The sequence below is a fragment of the Trachurus japonicus genome, chromosome 21 (genome assembly GCF_045865225.1).
Source record: "Trachurus japonicus isolate A0001 chromosome 21, Traja_1.0".
NCBI classification, from domain to species: Eukaryota; Metazoa; Chordata; class Actinopteri; order Carangiformes; family Carangidae; genus Trachurus; species Trachurus japonicus.
The window spans coordinates 23,991,344-24,010,559 of record NC_140927.1 but is presented as its reverse complement, the minus strand read 5'-3'; the positions used below and the strand labels follow the sequence as shown (position 1 = coordinate 24,010,559).

The window sequence follows — 19,216 nt, the reverse complement described above, 5'->3', positions numbered from 1 at the left end:
GTATGATGGACGGCGTGGTGACAGAGTCGTCTTAATTCTGTCCTTCTGCCCTCTGAGGTCTGGTTACAACACGCACACACACACATATATACGTGCACACACACATACACACTCACAGTAACCCTTCTCTCTTACAGTAAGTTGCTGTTCTAAGAAGCTGCTATAAATACTGATGCACATCTGCTGCTGCCTTCACATGGGAGGTATGTAAACCAGTATCAGGACTGGCCAACAATGAAGCAACGAGCCAAACGGTGTTATTTCAAGCTGCTGGTGATTGGTCAAAAGATCTGTTGAAGGCGGTTGTAAATAAAGTCTTTTGGTGGAAAATGTATCCCTGTTTCCATCTGCAGAGAGAAATAAATGCAGAATAGCAGTCCACTGCTGGAACTGGAACTGACTGGTTTAGATTGACTGATACTGGAGCTAAACCAGGGAGGGGGTAGTAGGTTTGTTTGTATCCACAAGTTTCCGAACGTCAAAAACGGAAGCTGGTTTTGCTCTTCCGGTGGAATTGTGCATGGATCTACAGTATTAATACTGGCTTTTAAACAGAGCCGGCCCAATGCATAAGCAAACTAAGCACCTGCTTAGGGGCCCCATGGCCACTGGGGGCCCCGAAGAGCAATCAACTTTATTAAAGGGATAGTTCACCCAAAATTCAAATTTCACTCATTATCTACTCACCCTCATGTCGACTAAGGGCTGGGAGAAGTTTCAGAGTCCTCCGTGCCTTCTCGGAGTTACAGCGGGGCTCGGCGCAGCACTGCATGTCCATATGACGGTTGAGAATGAGGCTCACTTTTCTTCGTTCAAAAAGACACACCAAAAAACATCCAAATACCTCCATAGTGCTCGTCTGTAATGTTCCTCTTGTATTGAAGCCCCAACATGAGAAATTGTTCCGAAAAAAATTAAATAAATCTGTATTTTAAGCTTGTTTGTAGTGGAAGCTCCCAGCACTAATCTTCCTGGTCCGTCCAAATCTTGCGCGATTTGCACTGACACCGGCGCAAATCGCGCGAGATTTGGACGGACCAGGAAGAGTAGTGCTCCCAGCCCTTAGTCGACATGAGGGTGAGTAGATAATGAGTGAAATTTGAATTTTGGGTGAACTATCCCTTTAAATCTATAATGCGTAACTGCGAAATCCTGTGTATTTGACAAAAACCCTTAATTGTTGTGGTTGCACTTTAAGTTGTTTTCACATTTATTTAAAACCCCCAAAAATAAATAGCTAATGATGTGTTTACAGCAAATGCATTAGCTATTGGTTTATTTTGTTACTTTTAGTCAGCCCACATGACATTCAGTATCCCACTTACAGTAGTACTCTATCACTTTGAATATTAAGTGTAAATCAACCCCAGGCTGCACTTCTGGCTGAATTTGATATTTGGTTTCAGATTAAAAAACATTCCAGGCTAGGATGATGATCCGTAATGACAGATTAGAAAAATTGATGATCAATAATCAGTATTATTGGCAGTAGGAGGGTCCCAAATATAAAATTGTGCTTAGGGCCCCATGGAGGCTCGGGCCGGCCCTACTTTTAACAATGGATGTCCATTTGTGTGATATCCACATGCGTTTTACAGTTTTTCAATGAAAAAAAAAAAAATCTATGCGTTTACTGCAATGACTGAAACTATGGAAACGTAAACATTCAATTCCACCAGAAGAGCAAAACCATCTTAAAAAAGGGTGGATACGAACAGCAGAGACACGCCCCTGTCAATATCTTTGGGAGGACAAAACTGTCCCCGCCAATATTTGAGGGAACTTGCTCGCACTACACGAGGAGTGAAGTAACCAGATGTTGTGTTTCCATGATGATGCTAGCATTAGCATTTGCTTGACTGAGAGGGGCGGGGGGCCTGTCTGGACCAATAGAGGTCTGGAAGCTGTAACATCATGTAGAAATGTCACACACCACTGACAACTGGTGAGAAAGTAAGAGCAGATCAGAGTACAGTCAGTCATCATGTCAGACTATGACAGCATGTTGAGGCCATCAAAAAAATAAGCTGAAAGACAAAAATTTCAAAGATTTGAAGCTGTAAGCTGCAAATTTAGGGGGGGAAAAACATGGATAGGGCATCGTATAGCTCAATGGGTTGAGCAGGCACCTCATGTACAGAGGCTACAGTCCTTTTGTTTCCCCATTTTCTGTCTCTTTACTGTCCTGTCTATTAAAGGCAAAAATCCCCCCAAAATACTTGTATACTGTCTGATGTTATAGATCCAAAATTTGGGGGGAAAAACTCAAAAATGTGTTTGTTTGTTTTTAAATCAGGGAAGGAAATGTATCCCTAGACTGGATATGATAGATAAAGTGAGAAGAGTACATACTGAATGAACTGGTGAGTCTGTGCTAAATTCAAAGGAAAAGTTGACTTTCACTGCAGACAAAATAAACTTCTATCCAACCTTGAAAGGTGAAGAAGACATGAGAAAATTAACACATTTCTACTTTTTAATTCTTAAGTTTGCAACTTTAAACTTTAACCCTTATTAAACTTGGAAATGTTCTAAATTATCAGTGTAAAACTCTTGTAGCAAATCTACGACAGAATTTCACCTGTTTAAATGTTTTAAATGTTAAATAATGTCATCTGTTTAAACTCGTGTGACAAGGCCTTAAATTAAGATGGGCCACATATCTCAGTTTAAACATTTGCCAGGATCAACACTTCTCTCCTGGTTGGGATTTACTGACATCATTGGGATTAAACCGTCTATAAATTGATCCTAAACCTGTTTTTAAGCGGCAGGATTTCCTGGTGGTCAGTCAGGGTGGTTTTCTCTGCAGCGGTCAGATTTATGATGCGGCTGCAGCCAAGGTCATCCGTGGCATTCACACCCTGCACACACACACAATGCTCAGAAGCTCATATGATGAAGACGTGATAAGGAAAATCTCTCACAGTGTCCTGCGGTCCTGTTAGATCGACCCTGTAACTGATCTGACCTGCAGAGCCTCTGTGTCATCTGCTACAAACCAAGTGGGTGTGGTTACCAGGAAGTGGTTGACATTTAATCACACTGGCATGCACATCCAAATGGGGCTAATTTAGTTGCATAAAACTTTTTCACTTCGTTTCAGAGAGTGAAAAACAGCATCTGTGATGCTTCCAGCAGGCTGAAAACTTGTGTGGGTGGTCGGCAGATTTTTGATTAAGTGTTTTTAGTCTTTTTCTCAACAGAAATGCAAAAAAAAAAAAAAGTCCTCTGGGTCAGCTTGCTTTTCATGAGTGAGAATTAAATGCTTTTTTTCTGTTGTACATGCAAATAAACTGAATATCTTTTGATTTTAGACTGTTAATGGGGCAAAAACTAGACAATTAAATACACTGCGTTTGAGTATGACAAATTTAAAAATGCATTTTTCACGTTTCAGACACAAAATATTTGATTATTAGTGAAAATAATTAGCAGATTTGTGGATAGTGAAAATTATAAATGACAGAAAACAAGTTTAAGTTTCAGAAATGAAAAAAAGAGGAGTTTAAAAAATAACTTTTTCTGGTTGAATATGTGTGATCCGGTGGACTGTCATAAACTGAATTAAAGTCTGAACTCACTGGAGAGGTATAGTAGCATAGCACGCACACACACACACACACACACACACCACATATGTCAGTGTAATTAAAAGCTAGTGCCCCAGCAACCAATTGGCTATTAACAACTCATCTTTCAATCTCACTGCGTGTGTTGAAGCTGATATCAAAGTGTCTCAGTCATTCAGTGTGTTTGTGAATGACTGAGATGCTTCGATGTCCTGCCGGCACCAAGTCAGTTAATCATCACGGCTCTTCCATTGTCACACAAACACACACAACACTGATGATCAACGCTGCTGATCAATAACAAGCCGCGATGACAGCTCTGACCTTTGAGGAAACAAAGAGCCGGGACGTCGAGAACAGAAACAAGACATTGTTGTGTGATTATCAGCCGCGATGCAACGTCCAACTTTTACACTTCTGCACCGACAGACAGTTGTTACACTACAAATCCATCTCTTGTATAAATCGTGTGAATCTGTTGTCACTTTAGCGCTTCAGAGGCTGCAACTGGTCCTCATTAATCATAAATAACGACAAACTGACAGGAAGGATGCATAAAAGGTGACCTGCGGTTTAGCTTTTTGAATTTGTAGTGGAACATTTTCTATTCACATTTCCATTGCCATACATCACACTAGAAAAAAAAGAAAAAGTCATAAGTGCTGTCGCAGCTGTTTGACTCGGTGCATTTGAGCTGGTGTGAAAGCTGCCGCCTGAGAGCGCCCACAAAACATCTGATGAGGTACATTTGAGGGCTGAAAGCAAATCAGCTCAACCACAAAAAAAAACTTTAAAATCCATCTTTCAGCTCTGAACTGTCAAGAAAACCATCTGTGTAGCTATAGAGCTGCACAGGTAATTGCAACCTCATCAAAATCGCAATATGGTCAACTGCAATAATCCAAATCCCATGAGCTGCAATTTTGTTTTCTTTTTTTGATAAAGGTAAAATGTGTCACATTATTGTTGTTCACTTTATGCAAGTCAAGTCAAATTTTATTTGTAGAGCACATTTAAAATGACCAAAGCCGTCAAAGTGCTGTACAGGTAGAAAGTTAAAACAATACAGAAAGCAATAGGCTACAACACAATTATACAATTTTACAAACATGCATGTATACATTGATATTTGTGGGACCAGAAGCAGCAGTTGACTAGCTGATCACAGTGATTGTAGCCTAACATAAAAATGTAAAAGGTCAGATAAATACTGGGGGCGCCAATCCATGAAGGGCTTTGAAAACTAACAATAAAATGAATTCTAAGATGCACCAGAAGCCAGTGGAGTGAGGCCGGGACTGGAGTGAAGTGGTCGCATTTACGTGTAGCCTACCAGTGAGGAGGCAGGCATGGCAGCTGAGTTTTGAACAAGCTGTAGGCGATGTAGCAGTGACCATAAGTTGCTATAGAGACGCCCTGGCCAACCACTCATTACCTATCCTCAAGACATAAAGCGACATGTTCATTTCAATTTTATATATATTTTGTTTTCAAAGTGAAAATTAAAAGCAACTGAAATAAATCAACAATGTTTTTTGTTTTGTTTTGTTTGCATGTCACACAGTCCCATTTGTAGCTCATACAGTAGCATTTCATTACCATGGCAACAGGTATGCATGTGTCCAACACACTTATTGTACAAACTAAGTGAGAGAAATGTAATAAAAGCTTTCCTCCCCATAACATCACAGTGTATCTGGTCTCACCACTATTTATACACCGATCGGCCCGGTGACAGTCGCCAGTAATCAGTGATTTCTTCTGTGTGTGTGTGTGACACCACAGGATAAATATACTCATTAGCTGCTGTCTGTCATTATTACACATGAGCTCATGTTTACAGCTCCAGCTTCATTTGTTATAAAGTCAAAGCCAGACGATCAGACGTAAAAGAGACAACCACAGATCTTTAACCTTGGTTCAGTGACAAAATAACCGCAGGAGACAAAGACCCTGCTTCTCAAATAACCTACTACACAAACCACACTAGTAAACACACACACACACACACACACACATGCACCATCACTGGCACCAAACAGTGAAATGTGGTTAAGTATTAATCCATAACGGTGTCATTGTTCACTTTATTCATCCAACATGTTGATCAGGGTGCTGTCTGACAGTACTGATCTGTCCAATGACCCATAGATCACTATAGATGAAAGAAATTAGTGTTATAACCATGTAATCATCCAAAATCAATAATATTTACAATGAGCCTTTAAAAATGAAAAATAAGGATAACTGTAAATATGATCTTTACCAACTAATGTGTAAAAAGGTTGAATGAACTGAACTATACAGTAAAATGAGCTATAATGTTTTGGTATCACAGAATGAAGTCAAAGAATAAATCCGTTCACAAATAAGGAAGGCATTAGCAAAAGACAATCACATGAGAAAAGGGGATTAAAATCTGATTACATTAATAAACTTGTTGAGCGTCTAAATAAATCACTGTCAATCGAAAATTCAGTTATAGTCCCAGAGGAGTTTATATCTTTATAATGACTCATCAGAACAATCAAACTTAATTACATACACAAGTGTAACGCTGGTGTGCAAAGGTTTTCAATACAAAGAAACATAACAACACAGTCTCATCAAGTCCCAATAAATGACTTAGTGTTTCTTACTGGTACTTAAAGTGAGAACAGTGTGATCCACCGCATTAGTGTGTTATACGACACTTTACTATGTTGTTTTTCCTCCTCAGATGACAACAAGAACCTTTCAGAGCTCATTACGAGTTAGTGCCGTGTGAGCTGCAAGAACATTTTTCAGGAGGTATGAACCTTTTTCCTGACTTGACTTTATTTCAAATCAGTAATGTCAAAATATACTGAAAAAATATCTGCTACAAGTTCCTGCAGACGAAGGCGATATTCAGTTAACCGCCACGTGTGACTATGAGATGCATCAAATCCTCTGTGGAAACAGCAAATATCCGACTTATATGCTTTGAAAGACCAAATCAAATGATAATTCAATATTCAAGAGAGCCACTGGGGAATTCTCTATCAACTGAATAATTGATTAATTGAATAACCAGATCCGTGGGTGGAGCTGGCAAATATGAACATTACCTTCTCATACTTCATCTCTCCTACACAGGACAAATAATGTATGTACTGGATTTTACATTACACAGCAATGGTAAGACATGCAGGCTGTAATATAACATGCAGCTTTTCTCCTTTTATCATCTTTTTTTTTTTATCAATTACACAATAAGAAGAACTAAATTGTAAACAATATTGAGCTTTGCCAGATTCTCAGTATCAACAAAAGCACTTCAGTGTGTTCATCTCTCATTTCCTCATTAACCACCAGCACAACAAACCAGTGAGTATTTTCACTGGGAACTGATTCATGCAACAAAAATTACACAGTGAATCAAATCGTGGGCCGTTACCAAAGCAACGAGTCTGGTTGTTTGAATCACAGTCTACATAAACCTCTTACTTTTAATGTCACAGTTTGGTGAATAAATCATAAAGTACAACGTGTATGTGACAAGAGGTTTTTCCTGTGGTGTAAACATTAAAACAACATTAAAAAATCTCTCTCTGAATTATTAGTCACCAGTTGCATCTGTGACTCTTAGCTTTCAAATTGTGTTGCACTTTTAGGATCTCCTTTATTGTATTGATTATCATTGTCTTTTTGCTGCCTTGCTCTTGCTATGTATGTTCTCGCTTGTTTTGATTGTTTGTTTTGTAATGCAGCTCTTCCTGACCAGGACATCTTTGGAAAAGAGATTGTTGAATCTCAATTGATCCTTCCTGGATAAATAAAGGTTAAAGCAGAAGTAAGTGATATATTTGTGTTAATATAAGTCTTAAATAGTTATATCTTCCGACAGCAATCACTTACATAGAGTGTTTGGACTGAAACACGGGTCTGTCAGTCACTCTGCTCTGCTCTGAGCTGAGGAGAAAACATTTATCGTATCCTACAGTTTTTATCCAATGAGGAGAGAGAACGGCATGCAGGGCTGTGTGTGCAGCCAAGGAACGCCGTGAATGTGGCGACGTAGGGACGAGGATTGTTATGGTGCGTTCAAGGAAACTCGTATTTTTCCGACCGTGAAGTCGTACCAGTTCGATCTGGTACGAGTTCACCGGTCGGAAGTTACGAGTGGCCGTTATAGTGACTTTCACCGGTAAAACAGGTCGGAAAAACACGAGTGGGTTGCCTGGAACGCTACAAAGTCGTAAGTTGTGACTTGAAGCTGTAATTTACGATTTCAAAAGCCTGCCTGGAACGCAGCATTAGCGAAAACGACCGGACCACTTACTTCTGCTTTAAATAAAAAAAATTTAAAAAATCATCATCATCATTATCCTCCACTCTGCTGCTGTTTCAGCCTCCACCTCAGCAGAGAGAGAGAAGACGTTCGTCTGGTTTAATCAGACTGTGAAGTGATTCGCACCAACAGAGTCAAAGTGAAACCGACCGGCAGCAGCAGCAGGAGACACATTTCTCACACACACAAGACGGCAGGAAGTGAAGTGATGAAGGCTGAGGATGAGGATGGATGCAAACAGGCTGAACCTACCTGAACCGACACACGACTTTGGCCTTTATCTGGATCCAGTTCGTCTGTTCCTCTCTCTCTCTGTGTATCTACTGTACTCTACTGTCTGTAACCTCCTCTATCTATCTATCTGTCTGTCTGTCTGTCTGTCTGTCTGTCTGTCTGTCGTCTACTGCACCGCTCTTTTCTTTTCTCTCTCCGTCTGTCTGTGTTACTCTGCTGTCGTCTTTTTTACAAACCAAAGACCAACAGCCAAAACACCCACGGCTCACTCACTCTCTGTGTGTGTGTGAAAGAGAGAAAGAGAGAAAGAGAGAAAGAGAGAAAGAGGGAGACAGAGGGAGAGAGAGAGAGAGGGAGTGTATCAGGTGACTGGAGCAAGAGTGGCATGTGTCATCGCTATCTGAACCCCCGAACCCTCAGCGTCAGGTGTGTGTTTCTGTATGTGTGTGTGTGTGTGTCTCCTTAATCCCCTGCTGCCATTTCCTCTAGGGAGAAGAAACTCTATCCCAAAGGACGAGAGGGAGAGAGAGCGAGAGAGAGAGAAAGAGAGACCACACACTCTACTTACAGATTATATTGGAGGATTAAAGATTAAATTACCCTGCTGCAGTCACTGCTTTTTGAGTGTGTGTGTGTGTGTGTGTGTGTGTGTGTGTGTGTGTGTGTGTGTGCGCGACGAGATCAGAGAGCAGTTGTCGTCAGTTCACACCATGTCCTGTTACTCAGAGCGCAGCGTGTGTGTGTGCGTGTGTGTGTGTGTGTGGGTATCAGGCAAAAAGCAGCAGCTGGTTCACAGGTAATAAAAAAACATTAAAAATATAGAGAGATATCAGATGTTGCACTTGTTTGTTGGTGGCATGAACTGATTCGCTGCATCAGTGGGTTTTTAATCTTTTTATACACACACACACACACACTCTGTGGTTTCCATTCAAATGTGTTGTAGGTTATGTGCTACAATGATTCAAGCTCTTTCTGATATAAACTCTTTCTGCATACAGTACCTTATAATTCATAGTTCTGCACCTCTGTTATAGTTTTATCTTTTTAACTAATAAGATGTAGATACAGTATTTCCACACTATCATAATGTGTGCACAAGTTTTTCCTTTTGTGGTCTTTGTCTGCACTGACATCAAACCTTGTTGCACTTGTTGAATTGTTAATAAAATTCGTAGATTATGACCAAACAAACAAAATAAGAAGCAAATTCATGAGCACGTCCGAGTTGTTTATCAAGATCACTGATCCCCACAGATCTGATGTTTCTATTTCTTGAACGTCAATGGCAACATCAAGATACATTTTTGTTTACTTTCCTTCTTTTACACTTTGGTGCATTTTTGTTTTAATCAGTGTGTCCATAGAGTGTCCACAGCTGATTGTGATTAATCGCAAAGTAATTGCACATTCTTTATTTCTTAAAAATGTATCTTTCATGTGTTTAATAATGGGAAAATACTGTATGCTGCTAGATTAATTATGTTCATTTTGTCTTCTCAAATATATTAGTTATATTTTTCTTGTGTTCAGACAATGAAATCAAGAATGATGTTACCTGCTTGACAGTTTCGACTGTGACTCCAGTCTTCCTCAGAAGCGTCATCCGACGTACTGCTGAGGTGTCATTTATCAGCTGGCCAGTTCGGCGCTTCTAAGGAAGACTGGAGTCACAGTCGAAACTGTCAAGCAGGTAACATCATTCTTGATTTCATTGTCTGGACACAAGAAAAATATAACTAACAGTATGCTGCTTTATGCAAATGTAACTTTATCATACATTCAGCAAAAACACATAAAATAAATATTGCCCAGAAACACTCAAAGGCCTCTCACTGTAATTGGCATAAAAAATATGCTTAAATAAAAAAAAATGGCAGAGGTTGCTGCAATGTTGATTGACTGTATCTGTGCTCTTTCTCAGTTTTTGATTTTGTTTCATTGATTTGGCTGCATAGTCCCAGGTCCATGTGTAATCTGAACTGTGATCTAAGAACTATTCATGTAATACTTTTGTTTGTTTTGTTTTCACTTTACATTTTTTTCTGGGGGTTTTTCCTGTCTTCCTGTCTTCTTTTATGCCATTCTGTTTATGTGATAAACTTATACCTAGAGTTGCTGTCATGTGTGTTCATTGTTCTGTGCCTGCTTTAAAAACTTAAGAAAACACTGGTTACAAAAAAACAAAAGAACAAGACAGCTCCATCCATCCAGGTGGTAACTGTCAGCAGATACGGTTTAGCTTGTGACGCCAAAATTAACATGTGGCAACTGCACATAAAACAAAAAAATTGCGTGACAGCTCTCGAAAAAGTCCAAAGTTTTGTTTCTACACACACACAAATTGAAAATGTGCATAAAAACAAGCGGACAGAGACCACCTACACTAAACAAGGAGATCCACTCATACTCAACATGTGAGAGTGAATCACAGACTCATGGTCGACTCTGTTTTAAGCTTCCAGTGTCACCGTTAAGCCATCAGAGGTGCACAACAGGATGCAACAGCTAATGAGAAGCAGGTGCTGCTGTTTACTGGTATTTACTTGCTGCTGTTCCACGTCTCATGTTTGTATTTGTTAACGTGTCACTTCGCTCCGCAACATCTCGCCAACAAACTGCAGCTCACACACCGGCACATGTTGATTAATGTTAATTTATTTCAAATGTAATTATTCAAACTTAATTAAAGCGCAAATCCCCTGAGATGCATCATCTCATTTTCACGGGTGTGTGGTGGGGTCTTAATTACTGTACAGCACATATAGCTTCCCCCCTAAAAAAAAACACAAACCAACATTTTTTTTCTTATTTTTTTTGCATTTTCTCTGTTTGTGCACAGGTTAAACAAACTAGATACAGCGTTGTTAATTAGTGAGCTTTCTAGGGGCTGTTGCTGCTGCAGACGAACCACGACCTGACTCCAGCTCTGTTCTGCTTTTCATCTCCCTCTCTCCACCCCCACCCCAAAATATTTGACTACGAATAAAGAAACTGTCCCTCAGCTCCATAATCCTCCACCCCCTTCCTCTGACTTTGTGCCCGTGTCACTGCAGAGGCAAATGTGGGCACAAGCAGAGCCACAGCGGTGCCAGTTTTTTTACCCCTGGACGTCCTCACAGTGCAATGACATGATGATCCCTCACTGGCTTCCCACTGCAGGAAACACTGCTGCTGCTAAAATCAAATGACTGCAGCTGGAGGAGCGCAGGATATTAATACACCAGTGACTCTACGGGGAGGAGAACCCGTCTTACTACCTTCATCTGCATCTTAAATATTCCTCATCCACAGCGGTATAGAGAGACATAGAGTGAGTGTGGTTTTGCTGACAGCAGCATTAGACATCACACCGCATTATTATTATGCAGAGAAACACACATTAACATAACAAGCGTGTGTGTGTGTGTGCGTGTGTGTGTGTTATGTGTGCATGTGTGTGTGTAAGTAGGTCACATTCAGATCCTTCTTCATCCAAAATGAACACACAAAAACACACATATACACACACACACACACACACACACACAGCAGACCAATCAGGAATATGAAAGCAGACAGGAGAGCTCCAGACTGAGAGTCAGTAGAAAACAGTAGAAACTAACATAAACAGACCATGTCTACCTACAGTAGAAATATCCTTAGGATCAAACAATGAACAAAACAACACACAGGTGACTGAGCGCTTCTTCTTCCAGTCAGGAGCAGGAGGGGTAGGAAAGTGGCTATCTCCACTCTCAGAAGTTTATATTTTGTGGAACAAGAAATTGATCGGGAAATTTCATGAAAATGTAGTAGATGTAGTAGATGCAGTAGATTTCTATGTATCTGTCACTTTGGGATGTTAATGTACGGCAAGAGGTGATGGACAAACTCCGGTTCGAGCTCGAGACAGAGAGAAAATCTGGTACACTGTAAAATCTTTTGAAAAAAAAAACTTTGAAACTGTCTTAACTGGGCGATGATAGGCTCGCTGGTTCTGCTTATATAATGGAAACAGAGATCATTGATAAACATAAAGAGAATTGTCAACTGATTGATTATTGATTTAACGTTTTAGTGATTTTTAAAGGAAAAATACTGAACAAAATCCATGTTTCCAGTTTACACTACATTTCCCATGAGCCTCCATGCGCACGGTGAAATTCTTGGACCGGCACAAGACGGAAAAAAGCTAAAACATTTGGCAAGAATGTTTTCATTGATCAAGAATGAAAGTCGGAGGTTCGAATACGATCAGATACCGTCGTTATTCCCATGACCCGTGGGGCAGCGTCCGGGAAACCGAAACTAGGAAATGCTGGGCGAGACAGCCACTAAATAATAATATCAAAATAACTATAAAGACAAAACGATATATGTATCGAAAATGGACCCATTAGCAAGTGTGGATAACGTAGATTCATCCGCATATGAGACTCTTTTATAACCAAATACAAACTCCTCGGGGTCTCTTTAACCAAATTAAAGTATATAAATGCAGCACATCTCCTTTGGCCTTGAGATGTTTTAATTTCATTACATCATGAAAATGATTACGCAGTTAATCAACTAATTAAAATCATTATTGGATCAACCAGCGATGAAAATAATCATTTGTTGCTGCCCTAAAGGGTGATGCTAAAAGAGACGAGGGACTTTTACTTTGAAATGACTGAGAACAGCCGAGAATAGAAATAAGTTTCTTATCTGATTGCTGCTTCTTCTTTCTTTTTCTTTTTTTTTCTCCAACACTCATCTAAGAGGGATTTTCATATTTTGCAGCACCACTGACGCAGATTTAAATATCTCTGTGTTAAATGAGCCCAGTTCTGACTAAAAGAGGCCACGGAGCAACAGCAAGCGAAACCCTGCTGAGCAACCTGGCAACTGCAAACTCCACAAACCGCCATGAACGTCATGAACCGGCAAAGACACAACAAGGGAGCCTGAACGTATCGATTAAACTGCATTTTCACACAAACCTGTGATTTGTTTTGTCATGTGTCAGTTTCGGGAGAAAAACAAAACAACATCTATAAGGAAGAAGCTCAGGTTTAATCTGCAGGAATAAAACCAGACACAGACGAGACAAGGGGATCCATTGTGTGTGTGTGTTTGTCTCACGCACACACACATGCAGACATACACAAACACACACTGTGCTGTAGTGATGAGCGGCAGTGTGTGGGTAATCACCGCAGTCACGCTATCTATAATGAGAGGAATGTCAGACAGACACACAGCAAGTATAGTCACAGATCCAGAAGACCAATCTCATTATTTTCTTCTACTCCGATATAATGTTGTTATTTTTTTCCCCCAAGAATCTTCTGGAAATCATTTCTGCACAAAACAGGATCCTTAAAGTCCATTTAGCTGCTGATACACCTGGACATAAAATAAAAAACAGTCCTTTCTCTGTGTGAATATACTAGGGGCAAGCAGATTTCCAGGCTGAGCACACATAACAAGATCATCATCACATTTTAGGAGACAGCAAATAAGGCTGCACAGTGTGGCGCAGTGTTTGTAGCAGAGATCAGAAGTGAACAAAATCCACAGTAAGTACATTTCTGTCCACCTGCTTCTTCTTTTTTTTTTTGGTGCATTTGTTCATTTGTGCCAAGAGAATGAAAAAAAAAAATCCTACGCAGGAGCCAAAATGTTGCCTACTTTTTTGAGGTGGAGAAGTTGGCATACAGAAAAAGAAAGATGGTGGTTGATAGAGAGTTGTTGTTGTTTCAGTTTGTTTTTTGGCCAGCTGCTGCCAGAATGTGGGTTGGTCTGTCTGTCAGTCTGCCCACCACCTTGGTACAAACTGAAATATCTAATATAACTATTAGATGGAGAGTGATTAGATTTGGTGTACGGACTCTACAGATGTGCAACCAAGTGATTCATGTGTGTGGTTATAAGCAATATCCCTCCAATCCCAAAGTGGCAAAACAACTTTCATGTTGTTTGTGCTAATTAATAATTCACATACAGAGTAAACTGATATAGTGTCCATAGTACATTTTAACAACATTTTACCTGCTTAGCATCAGTGCATTAGCATCGTCACAAGGCGAAATGTTAGCATGCTGACATTTAAAGGTAGGGTTGGAGATCCTAGAAAAATGGTTCAGGTCACATTTTGAAAATACACAAGTCAAAAGTCGAAGCCCCTTTCCTCAGACTTCTCTATCAAGCCACGCCTCCAGAGCGCAGCAACACGCAACGCTTGTTCAGTATTGGGTTCACATCAAGGTGACGCCGTGGCGCGATCCAATGCAATGCCAATTTGAGGGACGCTGTTTTCTGTCGGGTGTTGCTGCGCAGCATCGCTAACTTTCCTCCAGCTTTCTCTCATGGCTCGTTCACGTGACAGAAAACACCCAACTAACATCATAATAAACCAACCAGCATCCAGCTCAGAGCTACATCACCACCGACCAGACTGGAGTGTGGTAGCTACATTGTATCACTGTCGTTGTCTTTTCCGCGTCGTAACACGTTGAAGACACTTTTCACGCACGCCATTAGTGCGGTAGAGCGGTTTGCGAAGAGGAGGGAGAAAGGGACAGAGACGGCAGCCTGACTGACACATCACGATCCAATTGACTCTAACGTCGCATTCACAATGATTGGATACTGTTTTTACAGGATTGTCTGTCCCACAGGTGACTGACTTTTTTCATTTTTGTGAAAACGTATTTAATTAATTGGTTGCAATCGGAGTGTGAAGAGGATTTAGAACAATTTTGTAAAAAAAAAAATGCTCCAGAATGAGATCTCCAACTCTACCTTTAAGCCATGTTGTTTCTAAACCTTCATAAATCTGTTAGCAGCATGACTGTGGACCGGTTGTTGTTCACACTGTTGTCATAAACTCTCTGATACAACATTGGTTGTCAAGGTTACCAAAAAGACAAACAACAACTTTACAGCTTCATCTCATCCTGACATAGCCTGACAAGCCAGAGATCAAATATATTTGCTGCCGCTAGGGTGTGTCTAGATTTCTAGGCTAATCCTGACATGGACATTGTCTTTTTTCCCCTTTGCCCTTGTCATAATCACTACAGCCACTAGATGTCACCTGGAAACAAAACGTAACTATGGGTGCTGCTGCACAAACGACCCAAAGTCTTGTTTTTCAACAGCAGGACGCTCAGCGCTTTCACATTGTTATTCACAATTTGTCTTGTTCTGATACACCTTGATGCACCAGTCAAACTATTAGGATTAGGATGCAATAGTAGGCTATAGTAACAATTTCATATCAGGCTGCATTTGTAAATAAGAATTAGTTCTTAATTGCTTGCCTGGGTAAATAAAGGTTAAATAAATAAAAAATATACTAATATGTGAACATTGAAATACGCAAAAACAAATCGGAAAGGTCTCCTCAGTCTTCTGGTTGCACTGATATGTGACTGGAGACATTTTCAAATGCTGCAGCAATATTTTTGTTATTGGTTTAAATAACATTTAAATATTCATCATGCTAATGATTTACATAATTGGAATTGAAAATTATTCCAGTTATGCAGCAATACTAGCACTTAAGTTTTTATTTTTAACAAATTTTAGGTTGTATAACATCATCACTTGTTGTTAAAGTCAGCTCCCTTCACTATTTATCACATTTTCTCTTTATCTTTACAAATTGTTCCTTCTATAACTCAGCCAATACAAAAACTGAATCTACATTTTATTGCTGTTGTTTCGCTACGGTGTCTTCATGGGTTCACAAATCAAACCAACAGTCGATGAACAAAAATTAACCTCACCTCAACATAATAAAATGACACAGTCACATTAAACATAAAACAGCCTTAGAAAATCACATAATTTGTTATTCTGTGTAAACAACTTACATAATTATAACCAGCCTGTGATGAACGGACAGTTTAGACTGAAGCAGCGACCACACACACACACACAAACACATGCACAAACACAGACTATAACCTGACTATAACCTTTGAGTCCAGGTCGTGACCCCCAGGTCATGTCGCCCCCATCACCACCACCATCCTCCCCAAGAAACAACACACTCACACAAACAGTATAAGACACACCTGTGTGCAGACAACAGTGCAAACACTGAACCCAATCACGCAGCCAGACACAGAGGAAGAAGACGCTATACGGTTGAAAAAAACACACACCGGCTAAATTCTGCAGCTGAAAACCGAAATAGACAGGAGAGGGATTTCCTACCTCGACTCAGGAAACTACTCCACATCATCAACAGGGAGAGAGAGCTGTCTCACCCCCTCCTCCTCCTCCTCCCTCTCCTCTCTATCATCTGCTCCCCCGATAACGAAAAAAGCAGCGAAGAGAAAACAGAAAACCAAACAGCGGAGAATCGCCGTCTGACTGACTGTCTGTGTGATTGGAGGGAGACACGTGTGTGAGAGAGAGAGAGAGCAAGAGAGAGGGGGGAGAGAGAGAGAGTGTGTGGATAGAGGAAGGCGACCAACACACAGCGAGAAAGAGACAGTATAATGTGAATCACTGAGGTGATGATATTCAGGGTGAGCGGCGATGACAGCCCCTCTGTCTCAATGGAAATCCCTCTCTTCTCGGTCTCCCTCTGTCCCTGCGCTGCTCCCTCGCTCTCTCCCCCAGTTCATTGCATCGTGATTCAAAAAAGAGGAGGAATAAGAGAAGAAAGGAGGAGGAGAGGAAGAAGCACAGGAGAGGATTTCTCCCCAAAAAAATGCAAGAGAAATAATTAAGGAAAGGATGAAAGAACAAAATATCTGACCTGGACGAGTCCTTCCAGTCCTCTACTACAGTAGCCCCATTAGTTTTCTAATAAACCTTGACTAGTCTTACTATTTTCACCAGTTACACAACCATTACATGTTTTCTACCACAGTAAGTCTTGCCTGGTCAAGTCTTACAGATCTCTTGATCTTACCTACCAGCCCTTTATCAATCCATCCTGTCCTTTACTTCCCATATGTTTCCTATACGATCCATTCACTGATCCTGTCCTTTACTAGTTCCACTAGTCCAACTAGTTTTCTAACTTGACTTGTTCCACCACAAGTTCACGTTAGACTAGTCCCCATACAGCTAACCTAACCCTATTGGCCATTACTGCTTCTGCTGGTAAAGGTTTCTATTAAAACTATTAAAGCAGCATGCACATCCACAAAAGACTGGGTGTTAGACAAAAAATGCTTAAAATGGCAAAAAAAACAAGGTCCGCACACCAGAAGCAGCTCCAAAGTTATTCTTTATTATCACCTTAATGTGTGACGTGAGTGTGAGTTTGATTGTGTACCAGAAACGTCACACATTCAGGCGATAATAAAGAATAACTTTGGAGCTGCTTCTGGTGTGCGGACCTTGTTTTTTGCCAAAGTTTTCAATTAACTCACAAGGAGTTGTTGTCTCACTGTTTTTTTTATCAATCACCTGTCCTTTGCTACACTGTCTATAATATCCATACACTGACTAATCCTACCTGTCCTCTAGTTAATTGTTCATGTACTATACCAGATCTTCTTTTCTGAATTGTAGGCAACTGGACTTGTATTTGTCTGGGAAGACGTTTTGCCTCTATCCAAGGGGCTTCATCAGTTCGTAGTGAGACTTGTTGCGTATAGGTCCAGTTGTCTACGATTCAATTTGCCCAGAAAAGAACGATGACCTGGATGAATGAGAATATCCATAGATATACCAGATCTTTTAGTCCTTTGAGACCTCCAACAGACCTCACCAGTCATCAGCTACTCATGCAAGTCCAACCAGTCTCTTACTTGTAATAGCCCAATCAGTTTTGCTCTATTTACCAACCCAGTTCTCCATCAGACCTCTATCATCACACCTGTCCTTCACGGGTTTCACCTGGTCCAGGATCTACCAAAATCTCCAGGATCTAGGATCTACCGGTACTTAGATCCTTTGTACCTTCAGCCATCAGGCTTTTTAATTCTTCTGCAAATGGTAGATGAACTGCCAGACAAATTAATTTACCTTGGGGGGGTTAATGAAGTAATTCATATTCTTATTATTGTCATTCCACCAGTCCTCTACTAGTTCCCTCCAGTTTTTTAACAAACCTTGAATTGTTCTAATCATGCTCTGTTATGTAGTTTAACACATTGTAAGGTCAGGTCTACCTTAGACTTCTGCTAGTCCTAATAATCTTATACCAGTTTTACTGGTAAGTCCTGTTACTGTAGCATAACAAATTTTCTATAATAACTCTTGACACTTCTTATCAAACTAGCACCACACATTTCTATTAGATATTGTCTGATCTTGCCGATTGCTTGACTAGTCCCACCAAGCTGTTGTCTACCAGTCCCTTATCAATGCAACCTATCCTTTACTATACTTTTTATTAGATCCATGCATTGATTCAACGTATCTGTCCTCTAGTTTTACTAGTTGTTCAGGTACTAAGACAGATCTGTTAGTCGTTAGAGACCCTCCGACGGTCCTTACCCGTCTTCTTCTACTGCAGGTCCAAGCTGCAAGTCTATTACTTCCTTTGAATCCTATTGATCTTCTACCAGCTCAGCCAGTTTTACTCTAATCTACTAGTCCTCCTCCACCTGTTCTGTCCTACAGCTCCCCGTTGCTTCTTATTCCTCTCGTTCATCATCATCATCACTCCTCCTCGTCCTCAGTGGCTTTGTCTGTCACCGCTGCAGGACGTGTTGCTTTTATGTTGGTTCCTCTTGTACTACAACTTGTCTACTGGTGCCGACAGTTGTGTGTCATGTGGGTGCAATGTCATGGGTCAAATCTGGTCACACAACCCCACTCCCTCACCCCCCAGTCTAGCACCTCCCTCCCTCCCTCTCTCCCCCTTCTGCGCCCATTGTCACCACTGTACACCACTATGAGTGTGTGAGTCTGTCAGCAGAGTCTATTCATACACAGCTGAATACATCAACACAAGACCACACATCAACACCTGCTGAATCTCTCCATCACACACACACACACACACACACACACACACACACACTGCTGCAATGTGTGTCTATTAATAACTGTCTATTTCTCAGCTCATTATATATGGAGTATCAGCAGGAGAACATGTTGACCTTTATTAGCCCAGGAGAGCTAATTAGAAATGGTGCACAAACGCACACAAACGCAC

General features: G+C 40.6%; 1 protein-coding gene across 3 annotated transcripts in view; it reads right to left on the bottom strand.

Annotated features, from left to right (window-relative positions):
* Positions 1-19,216, bottom strand: part of znf385b (zinc finger protein 385B) — a 53,276-nt gene that overhangs the window by 28,408 nt on the left and 5,652 nt on the right. Inside the window, exon 1 of one of the 3 annotated variants that reach the window (XM_085765417.1) lies at positions 16,309-16,758. The exons of the other annotated variants lie outside the window; for them this stretch is intronic. Coding sequence (XP_085621543.1) covers positions 16,309-16,336 — 28 coding nt within the window. The 5' untranslated portion in view covers positions 16,337-16,758. Of the gene's footprint in view, positions 1-16,308; positions 16,759-19,216 lie in introns of those variants that run through there. 3 annotated transcript variants of the gene reach the window in all.